The sequence below is a fragment of the Buteo buteo genome, chromosome 2, assembly GCF_964188355.1.
Source record: "Buteo buteo chromosome 2, bButBut1.hap1.1, whole genome shotgun sequence".
Taxonomy (NCBI): Eukaryota; Metazoa; Chordata; class Aves; order Accipitriformes; family Accipitridae; genus Buteo; species Buteo buteo.
This window is the reverse complement of record NC_134172.1, coordinates 55820637-55832799: the sequence shown is the minus strand read 5'-3', so window position 1 is coordinate 55832799 and position 12163 is coordinate 55820637. Positions and strand designations below refer to the sequence as shown.

The 12163-nt window shown below is 36.0% G+C and overlaps 1 protein-coding gene across 1 annotated transcript in view; it reads left to right on the top strand.

Annotated features, from left to right (window-relative positions):
- The window catches only part of LARS2 (leucyl-tRNA synthetase 2, mitochondrial), a 91735-nt gene that overhangs the window by 29192 nt on the left and 50380 nt on the right, over positions 1–12163 (top strand). Inside the window, exon 7 of the mRNA XM_075055386.1 lies at positions 1457–1600. Within this exon, the coding sequence (XP_074911487.1) occupies positions 1457–1600 (144 nt within the window). The remainder of the gene's footprint in view (positions 1–1456; positions 1601–12163) is intronic.

Sequence of the window (12163 nt, the reverse complement as noted above, 5' to 3'; positions counted from 1 at the left end):
TGTGTTCTGAAAGTCTAGAAAATAGATCTGTAATAGTGGAATACATTGATTGCTCTTAATTTCCCAATGAATTTCAGAAGCCTCTTATAAAAACCAGTGAGGTGTTATTGGTAGGTAACAGATAAAAGGTAGGCAAAGTGTAAAAAGTTTAACCAGTGACTTCATTTGAAGGTGAGTTTGTTTTTTTCAAAGAGTGACTTTCATTCATTTCATTATAATAAATTTTGTATAATCAGTGTAGGTAAGCAGACTTCATGCGCACACATGCATGTACGCACACAGACACACACACTGATAACAAACCAAGCAACAGTATTCCTAAGGAGGAGGATCCATGCATCTGTCTTTCTGCTGTCATCACTATAAGATTTGTAAAATGGTTGTGATATTTACTATTTCTGAGAATATGTAGCATATTTAAAACTAAGCAATATCAGTTTTTTGGAAACTGCGGCATTTCAGAAGGTGATTGGTGATAGATAAAATGTAAAGTGAGTAATATGAGGACAGTGATTAGTTTTTAGATTGAGATACTAAGTCCTCCCCATGCCCAAAGAATGATGTTTAATGTATTAGAACGCTGTGGAGCTGGAGCTACTGCTTTTCAGTCAGGCTGATTTAGCTCTGATTTAGCTCAAATACTAAATAACACTCAATATAATGGATTACTCTTCTTATCGCTTTGTGGGTTTTTTTCTTTTTCTTGCGGTTCATTTTTTCAAGTTAATGTCTAGCATTGAATACCACTTCTGTAATGACCATTAGGATTCATTTATGGTCTTAGATCCTCTATGATAAATGATCAGCTAAACTGTTCAACACTGGAGGGAGTGAGTTTGATTTTTGCTCCCTCCCCAGTATGTTATGTCAGGTGTTTCAGTTAGGCCTCAAAAACCAAGGTTTGTAGAGTTGAACATCAACATTTATTTCACTTCAGATTTTCTTTAACGTGTTTGTATTGATAAGGAAAGATGATTCCAAAAGTAGCTCACAGTTGACAGAAGTTACGTGCAGAACATACCAACTCTTTCCCTTGAAATATAGTTGACCGCTATAATAATACTTTGTGATTCTGTCCTCTGGAGATCCTCAGTTTTTCACCCCCCTCAGTCTGACTCAATGCTTTTGGATTAGTGGTGGACAGCTTTTAAGCATCAGACTATGTAATTTGCAGTATAGCCAACTGGAACACCTACCTGTTTAATATTCAAGTGTCAGCCTATCCTGCTAGCATGATCAATCAAGACAAATGCTGCCAACTGCATTCTTGAGAAGGTGAATATTCAAAACATCTTCACTTGAGTCCATGTTGCTGATTCAAATGGATGTTATAAAAATGTAGAAAAGTCAGGGGCCCAAGGAGTGTTTCTGGATAATTCTTTTCATGTCTGAAAAGTAAGATTCTGGGTTTGAAATAGCTGCTGAAAATATTTTTTCTTCTTGCAACTTTTTTTAGGCCTTCGTTAATTGGGATCCAGTGGATCAGACTGTTCTAGCTAATGAACAGGTGGATGACAATGGTTGCTCATGGCGTTCAGGAGCAAAAGTGGAACAGAAATACCTCAAACAGTGGTTTATCAAAACTACTGCTTATGCAAAGGTATGAGAATACAGTTTTTGGAAATTATGGTAGCACTTAACAGGGGCAACTTTTCCAATATTCATCAAGCTGAATGTGGTCTTTTATATATGCATGTTTGTGTAATATATAGTAATATATAATTATACAGTAATACATGTGATCTATCCCTGTGTATGTGTGTATAGAAAAATTATTATCCCTGAAGTCTTTCAGTTCACGTCTTTAAGAATTCTAAGTAATTGGTGTGGGATTAAGTTTTGAAGAAATCAAAAAGCATAAATTAGGAGTGAATGAATGAATTCTGCATTCACACGTTGTCATCCTGTGTTTACGATCAAGTGTTTTTCTGCATATTTTGAGTGTACAGCTGTGCAATCTTTTGAGCCAGAAACTTGTTTGCCTAGTCAACCTATTGGACTTACGGGCATGGTATAAGCAGTGGCATACAGCCTGTCACCTAGCGTTCATTTCCACTTGTGTCTGAACCATAGTTCTTTATGATTAACTGCTCTTAATTGAAGATTCCATCTGGACCTTTTGTTTTACTTTACTTCATACTCCACTCTATTTGATTATCCGTAATTTTAAAAATATTTTCAAGTTCTTTAAACATCCTGTTTTGTTATGAGCTCAAATTTTGATTGTGATTGGACAGCATAGTTTCCACACCTAGGAATTCTTCAACAAAATTTTGGCATTATGCTCTCTGAGATGAAAAGCGACGACTACCTGTTTTGTCTGAGTGAAGTTTTTATTCCATCCAAGTGTTCTGTGTATTGAGACTTCAAGTACAGATTGAGAAAGTTTTTCCCAAGGAAATATTAAAAATTAATCTTTGACCCCTTTCTTGACCCTCAGATTCAAGAGATCAAATTTCTACCATCATCCAGGGAGAAGAAATCCAGGTCTTGCTCTAGGTGTATTCGTGATAAAGAGAAAAACTTTAGATATCCTGCCTGATGCTTTGATTTCTCATACACAGAGAGGGTGCTTGATGCACATTTTCTGATTGTGCTGCCTGTTCTGGCAGTAAGGAGGGAACATTTGCTGTAGCTGAAGGAAAAATGGAGCATGTCTGCACAATCACAAAATGATCACAATGTTCTGAGCTTTTTCTTGGTGCTCTTTTTGCCAGATTTCATGATCACCTTCGTGATATTTCAGGGTCTGCCCCAGCTCACTGTTTCCCTCAATTTGAGGCTGGAGCTTCACTAGAGTTTCTGATACATCTTTTGTCTATTGTCTTTATAAAGGTTGTAGGAAATAATGACTGGTATTTCTGGGCTGTATCCCTGCTTGCACCAAATCACTGTTCACTTATCTCCCTCTAAGAGGGGTGAATCAGCCTTAAATTTTTACTCCTAAAGACCAAAAGACAAGACTGAGGAGCTTTTCAGTAACCTTGAAAACACCCTTGACTTATGGGATTATTACCTCTTGCTCAATATCTGCCCTCCTCTAGGGAGGAGGATTTATCTTTTGTCTTTAGTCTCTGACCTAAGAAATGTCATTACAGGAAAGGCATCAGCTCTTGGGGTGATCACATCTCCCACATGTCATTCTCCAGTAAGTAGGCTCAGCTGATGACAAGAAGGAACTTGTGCCTCCACAACAGCCCCTCGTTTCCCCCCCCATAGATGTCACCTCAGGAGACTACCATATCCCCTACCTACATGAAGGTCAAAAGTGCAAACAACCCCTTGTTCTTGAACATCTCAGTGGCATCATAAATGAGAGCTGCTTCTACTTTTCATTTGGGGATGAACATTTATATCAAACTGTACAAAACCTTTAAGCATTACTACAGAGGACAGCTGAGTACTCTACAGATCTCTGTAAATGTTTCCCAAAATTTTGTTCTGCACAATTGATATTCTGTAGGGTCTATGCTAGCTGATACAACCAGGTTGATGAATGATGCCATATTGCTCCCAGCTCAAGTGCTTTGGCAAGCATTGTCTTCATGTGCTTCCAGTTCTTCTACAGTGACAGATGCTACCAACGATCAGCAGGTGGTTTGGATTTTCCTTTTTACTCACCTTCCACTGAATCCCATTTCTGTTGCTGTGATTCTGGCACATTTTAAGGAGTCTCTGCTTCTTTTGGCAAAGTCTTTGAACATTTGGTTGTAGAGAGGGAGAAAAAAATTACTTTTTTCCCCAAAACCTTCAAATAAGAATAGCAGATTACCAAGCTCTGCTGTTCTAAGTCCAATATCTAATATTAGATGGATTTCATCCTTTGGAAGATTAAGATAAATACATTCCCTTTTTTGGTACTTATGTTTTTTCTTTCAAGTTACGAGAGGCTAGATGATGTAGCATGTTGTGCCTTACTTTCTAAAGAAGACTGTTTTGGCCATACAGCTCTGAATAGCCCATGAACTGCAAGCTGCAACTGCAGATTGTCCATGGAAGGGAGACCGTCTCTGAGCTAGCACTGGCCAAGTACTTCAGTCTCTTAGAGACTCTGTGCCCACACTGGCATAACCAAGAAGCTTCACAGTAGCATTTTGACAGAAGCCAAATTACAGATCTTAAATGCTACAACTTTGGTTCCTCTTTCTGAATATCTTGACTAATTATCCTCAAAACTCAACTTTGCACACATTTCTTCATTCCTTACCGTAGTCATCCCAGTACTTTTCAAGGAGTGGTAAGAGACATGAGTCCTTCCTTCTAAATCTGTTTCTTTTGTATACTTTTTCTTTGGATTCAGGCTGTTGACAGTTGATCTGAATCTATATCATCCTAAATAGCATAGTGTTGAACACCATGGTTACAGCAATCACTCTTCCTAGCCTATTCCTCAAGCCTTCTTCCCCACCTCTTTTCAAAAGCCCTTCCCAGGAGACCGGACTTTATTGAAAGACGTTCATTTACTTTTATCATTTACAGAGCCTTTCATCTTGGAGTGGAGGGTCCAGATTTTACAGAGCTAGTCCTAATTGATGTGGAGGATAGAGACATCTCTTTAAGAAGCTAAAGATCTTTAATCACTAATATGATTTTAGGATGATAACATTAGTGGTGATAATACCTTCACTTCAGCAGGGGGGATTATTTCATGTCTCTTGATCTTGAAGACACTCATGTCCATAAAGAGATTTTCCTGACTTACATCATGGACTGGAACCACTACCAGTACAACTTCCTTTTCTTGAAAGTCTTTGCTGTTCAGAGACTTCAGATATTTGTGCTTCTAATGATGAATGAGTACAATTAGGTTCTTTATGGATCTCACTTCTCTTTTTCTTCAGTTGTTTGGGGCTTGCCATGAACATGTGTATAGTACCTTCTCTGCAGTTATTTTCAGGCACTTGAAGGCTCAGGATCCTGAAGTAGTAGAAAGCATTTTTATCCAAGCTGGGCTTAGATGGTGAAGGTTACTTATGGCACTCCATATGCCAGACTCCTGTAAATGGGAAATCTGAGAGGACATTAAAAAGATTATCTTAAGTGGGGATTTCAAATCCATGGTCAACATTTTTGCATTAAAAAAACCCCTAATAGAAATAGAAGTTTGCCCTTCCAGAACTTGTCTGGCCCTGAGGTCTTTATTCCCCATTTCTGAGTCAATTGCCTGTTGAACATTTTTTGTCCAGTTCTGTTTCTTTTGAAGGTATCCAGAAGGTTAAGGCAAGATGGTGCCAGATTAGCGTGGTCAAAATCATTCTGATCCAAAGATCGTTTTCTGTCAGTATAGAGTAGCTTTTAAGTCTTTGAGCTATACTGCCAGAATTTGTATCAGAGCACACCTAGCCCCATATTTCCTGTATCTCACAACTTGGACAAGTTCATGGGTACGGAGCAGATTTATTCCTTCCTTGTGTGAGATGTTCTTACATCTTAAATGTGTGAGGTTTGGGAAAAGGTAGAGCGTGAAGTGGATGAAGCTTTCAGTGAGTTGTATGGCTAGATTTCTGTTATCCACTGAAGTTTCACTACTTTTTATTTTGAAATTAAAAAAAATAGGAGGCATGAAGATATTATCTGATAGTAGTTTAATCCTTGCACCTTTTGGGGAAGATTTGTACTTTTTTCCCCACTTTGGCTACTTTTAGACTTAGAGGGTTAGTATTCTTTAAGTGTGTTCTACTTCTCCCACTCATCTTTCTCCACTGAGGCCTTAATCTGGTTTTGGTATTTCATGGGGAAAGCCATTTGATTCTGGGCACCTTTTGCTTGCATCTTCAATGGTGACTTATTTCTTCTGAAAAGTTTACAGAAATTCAAGACCAAATGTCAGGAAGCTCCACTTTCCTTACCCTTTTTCTGCAAGAAGACTCTCTGCAAACCTGTTCCCTATTCCTTCTAGAATTTATCCCTGAGTTTTCTTTTAAGTTGACACAGTGGAAAATCATGTTGAAAAAAAGCTTTATTTCTGGTAGCTAACTCTTTTCCTCTGTGGCTTAGAGAAAAATGTAAGTCTTTGTTTCATAACCATGTTCCATAGACAAGGTTCTGTTTAAAACACATTTAATGAATCTGCTATCCCTTAATTCTTCATGCAAATTACCAGCTAGCAATAATGGCTGAATATATATGCATACAACTTATTTTCTACTTGGAGCATCCACAAATTATTTTGTTGTAACTATTCAACCTATTTATACTGAATATTGATGATCTTTCTAGTCATCTGTGTTCTGCTATTTCACCCATGTCTCATTTTACGTTTTTTCCTGTATCTCACAACCTTAATAAAAACAAATAGTAGTAAGGGTAATCTGCATCTCTAATGCTTAAATTACTAGGTGAATAGCAACAAGAAGTTATGTGATCAGTAATGGGCTGTGAAGTCATCTCCTGTGTTACAGGAGTCAGTGTTTCATTCCTACACACCTTATTCTTTAGCTTTCTGTTGTGTCCAGAGGAATCATCTTATGTGGATTTGCTTTGATTTCTTTATTGTTACTGCACCAGCTCATAGTCCGTCCTTGAAATAAAAAATACAAACTAACAAAGCAGTGTTGGCCCACATGGCAATTTACCATTGGCAGTGAATTTTTTTTCAAAGGGCAAAAATATTGACCATGCTTTAAACGCTTAGCAGAAAGCATTCTGGTTATGTAAAGTAATAAAGTAATCATGACCCATTTTTCTAAACTGTGTAGTACATCTGAAATGGTCTAGCAGCTTTTATGGATTTTTAAAGAACATTTTAATTGTCATTTTTCTTTTGACAGATTTCTTTGGTAAAAGTATAACGCCTTAACTGATGGCATTATTATTCAAATTGTTGTCTGTGCATTTAAGAAGTTTAAGCTAAAACATTTAGTTGCTATGGTTACCCAGCTGAATCTGTAGGCAGGTTCATTGGAAAAGTCTATCTGTAAATGTTAGTATTTTCTGTGTGTACCTGTAAATTGCTATTACGTTTTTTTTATGCACAGTCAACTGAATCCTCAAATCTGTAAGGTTAGTCTTTGCATAGTCCCTGTTCTTCCTAAATTAATTTTATACAATATGTTTTCATATTTTAATTTTCAAAAATCACCCAGATAACTGGAAAATAATCTCTTTTTTTGAACAAAATAAAATAAAAGCAACTTTGAAACTTCAAGTTTTGCCTTAAATCATCTCCCTTTTTTGCACAGCAATAAGATAGTATATGTATGTTTAATTTAAATACTGGAGAAAATGACAGAGCATACAAAATTCTGCCACTCTAATTTACAGTTGCCATACAGATAAGTAGTGCTCTTTTTTTTTTTTTTTTTTTTTTTTTTTTTTTTTTAAACAGACATTTAGAGACAAATCCTTTTCATGTTCCATGGAGTACCGGAACTTAGATGTTTAGCATGGTGCTGACTCTGTGAAGGAGAAGCAACATATGGTTTATCAGTTCTTCTCCAGCTTTTCTCGGCATTTGCCCTGCATCTGACAGCCCCTTTGGTCTGAATACATTTGGAACTATTTCACGTGATCGTGTTTTGCTTGATTTTTTAATTTTCTATTTTATTTCTGAGATATATTAAACAGAATGGTAATGAAACGTAATGAAACCGAAGTACTGCATTTTAGGATGTTAAGAGTCTTGACAGTACTTTGGATTTCATAGCATGAGGCAATGCTTTGTCACTGAGGAGAACAGAAATGCTGGCTCTTCAGTTTTTCATGCTTTGTGTGATTATTTTTTTTTTCACTTCCCACACCTGGGGTCTAGCTCATACTTGTCTTCTCCTAACAGGATGGGCCTGATAAACTGATAAATTCAAGTTCCTGTTGGTATAAGGTTAATCAAAACAGTGAATGCTCAGGACTACTAAAAATGATAACAAATGTCTTAAAGAGCTTTTGTACTTATGGAATCAATCCCAAAGATACGCTTCATTATATTGGAAAGGGAATATCTTCTCTTTGGTAGTTGCTATGATGAGAACAGCTCTGGAGAAGAATGCTGGCTTTACGTTTTGCTTTTGAGGAATCATTTCTTTGCCTCAGTTCTATGTAATCAAACCAGTGGTGTTTGTTGACCATAAATTATAGGGTAAAGAAAGGGGAAAACTGCTGACAGTTCAGACATTTATGAGAAGGAATTTGAAGTATACACAGTATCTGTGTTACTGCTCCTTTTTAATGTATATTTTCAGTATACTTCATACATGGGAAATAAGTCAAGAGTGACCTACAATAGCACGGGCAGAAACCACTGAACGTAAAAAAACCAAAACAAAACAAGAAGAGATTAAATACCAGCAGAAGTTGTACTGCATAATCACAATTGGAACTGTGCAATAGAGTGCAAAATAAAACAGTGGGCAACCTAACTTTAATTTCCTGTACTTTAGTTAATATATTGAGTTATATTAAATGATTTCATGTAATTTTTAGTTTATATTTGGTTACTCTTGTGAGAGCTTGATCAAATAAAGTGAAGAATTTCATTTTAATCCAAACAGATCTTGAATATTTCTTTGACTCTTCCTCAGAATCAAAGTGGTTTATTTAATTTAGTAGAAGACAATTTTATTTTGCTAATGAATTGAATGCTTTTGAAATGAAACCTTTTGCTGACCTTTTTATTTTAGTCTTGTTGTTATGTTGCAAATTTGTCAAACTTCATTGAAGTGTCTTCATTGAAAAAATAGTAAACATTTGGCTTTATAGCTTATATTAAGATCTTTCACTTCATTTCATTTACTCTTATGAAGGAGTTGAAATACTCTCACTAAGTATGAAATTAGTGGCAGGCGTTGATCATACTAAAAATTTTAATTCCCAAAGTCAGAGACTGAATTTTTCAGGTGTTCAGCAGAATCTTCCCTCTTCAAACTACAAGCAGGGGGATTTTTGGAGTCGAGATACTCATGGGAACTTATAAAGCACTTCTGTTCTGTGATTTTATGGACCTTTTTTGTCTGAAGATTGCTAAACAGAAGTTCTGTTTTCTCTACGAATCTTCAACAGACTAAACAGCTGGATATGTGAGATCAGTTTTCCACTTTCAAATGCTTTACTTTTAGTTTCAGTCTTGGTCATCATTGTCTGTGATGAATTTTCAGCAAACTCATATTGATTTTGTGACTCTCTGATCATCTGAGTTGGTTGACTTTCATCTTCTAGCTGTTTATCCTGAATCTTCAACTTCTCCAGCACTTAAGTCAAAATTTCCTAAAGGTGTAACAGCCTTGAAGTCATTCTTATCCCTGAACGTAGCTTTCATTTCATTTCTTTAGCTTTTTCCTGAGTCTGTCTCTTCCTGAGCCGTGAAAAATAAAAGTAGAAAGACTCTGCTTCCTCATGTTTCCAAGTTTCTCACTATTAAGTCATCATCAGAAATTTGAAAATTGAGTTTATTTGATAAGCTTATCATTCTCTGCTTACTGGATTGTAATGCTGCTGTTGTTCTTTGTCTCTTGCAGAATTCAACACGGTTTTACTTTTGTTAACTTGCCTATGTGCGGGGAATCTTCTTGTTGATTGCCTTTTCTGTGTTACCTAGTTAACAAACTTGTGGTGCAGATGACTAAGAATTATGTACATGCCTTTAAGAGTCACAATTTTTGTTTAAGGAATCATATCAGTAATTGCAAAATAATAATTGGAGCAGAATTCATGGGACTACTTTAATGATTCAAAAGATGTTTTACCAAACATAGCAGTAATTTTAAAAAAGAACATGGAAGCACAATTCATGGAGTTAATACTTAACTTTTCAAACACTAGCTTATAATATTGAGGAATTTCTATGTTAGTGTTGGTCAGCTTCAATTCAAGAGTTTTGTATAGCCAAACAGGCTATATGTAACTTTAAAAAATTGATAATAGTTTTAACACACATTTATAGATTTGTGTTTCTGCAGGGTATGGCGCAAGTGGATTTGAAAATGAAAAGGTTTTTTAAAAGACTTTCCCTTAGGCAATTTTTAAAAACCTCCTAATTTGTACAGATGAATTTTGAATGTACAAGTGCACTCGTGTGTAAGAATTAATGTTTTTCTACTTTCCTGTTAGTGAGTTCCCTAGGTTAATTTACCATCCAGAAACACTTATTAACATGCTAGCAGTATACATACTGTGTATTTTTTGCCTCTGTAACACTATGTAAAGTGTTTGTGTGTTACATGTTATTCAGTTTCTACTTCACCTGCTATTTGTAGCCTTGACAAGAAACCAAAGTAGTGTTGAGTACAAAGAACAGAGAATCCTAATTCCACATTGAAAATTTTTTTAAGGTTGTTTTGGTTGGGGTTTTTTAATCACACTATGCTACTGTTTGTGTGCAAATTAAGATGTGAAGGATTTGTGTTTGCAAACTCTGCTAGGCTGTGTCATCATGCAGAATAAGTTTTGTTATCTTCATTCAAGTGAAACCAAGTTGGCTCTTAATGTATTTAGCTACATGAAGCAACTGCATTATCAATAGAAGAATTGGGCTAAGTCAGATTGGCTCCTAATAAAGCCAAGTAACTGGAGTTAAAATCATTATCACACTATTATTAAGGATCTTGATGTATTAATCCTGCAGTGAAAAAACATCTAGAAAGTTTTGCTGGCAAGCAATTGCAGACTGTACAGTTTCAGTAGAGCACATGCACACTTAGCTGCTTCTGCCAGCAAAATGTAGTGTAGATTAGGATGGATATCCAAGCAGGAGAATTTATAAAAATATGTTAATGTGTCCAGCCAGTTCTGTGTGTATTGGCACAATTTCATTCTTTTTAAAAGGCATAAAATTCTTACAAAGAATATATACAACTGTTGTCTATATAGTTCTCTGTATCTCTGTATATCTCCAGTTATTCATTATTCTTTGGTAGGTGTATATGTACATGGATTATTCATGGCTGATAAAGCTCAGTAGTCTCTGGAACACTAAAATTAATGAGAATAATGAGAATTTGGAATTCTCTGTGACATACTATGCTTGCAATTGTGAGCTAGAACTGATTAAAGTCACAGTATGATTAAAACCCTTCCAAAATCTTACCATTGTTTTATTTTTAAATAATCAGAAAATGAATTAGATTCTTAAGGATGTATAAAGCAATAATCCCAAGTGGTGGTATGATATTATGATTTATGAAGGACATGCCCTTTGTTGTATTTTGAGTGATAGATATACAACAGAGCAGTAACTAGAAAGTAATTCTTATAATGTCTTTTATGCATCTCACTTTGAAAATATTTAAGAATGTAGTTAAAACACAACAGTTGAAAAAGAATGAGTTGTATATTCACTAATTATCAAACTACCCACTATTTAATTTGAGCAGCATGTAGTAGCTACTGTCCATCCATGCAGGTTGTTAGCAATTAATTAGATAATAAAGAGCTTGCACACTGATGTTGGGAGTCACAGCTAAGGAAAAATTATTCAACATGTTGCCTTATTCTTAGATTTTAACTGTAATTGTTAAGCATATCCACCATCTGTCCAAGTGACTCATGCCTCTGGCTGTACTTCTGCCAAAGTAAAGATTGTGGGCAGTCATGGAGTATTCACAACAAAAATGTGAAGTGTTATGAAGTGAAAAATGAGATGAGCTTTGAGTTATCCATCCCTTTGTATGTCTTCTTTACTTTTTTATAGATTTCATTTATTAAAAACATACTGTTCAAATTGTTTAGGCAAATATTAGTTGAGTTGGAATAGTCTGTTATACTTCCATGCCACACATCAGAAAGCACATAAATATATGGATATATCTCTTGCTGACTATAAACATACATCGAAGTTACAGGTTGGCTAATGGACATTATGGCTAACGAAGGAGCCAACACTTAATTTCTTCTCTGCTGCATAATATAGAATCATAGAATCATTTAGGTTGGGAAAGACCTTTAAGATCATCTACACATCATTTAAATACCCCAGGGATGGTGACTCAACCCCTTCCCTGGACAGCCTGTTCCAATGCTTGACAACCCTTTCGGTAAAGAAATTTTTCCTATTATCCAATCTAAACCTTCCCTGGTGTAACTTGAGGCAGTTTCCTCTTGTCCTATCAGTTGTTACTTGGGAGAAGAGGCCGACCCCCACCTTGCTACAACCTCCTTTCAGGTAGTTGTAGAGAGTGATAAGGTGTCCCCTCAGCCTCCTTTTCTCCAGGCTAAACAGCCCCAGTTCCCTCAG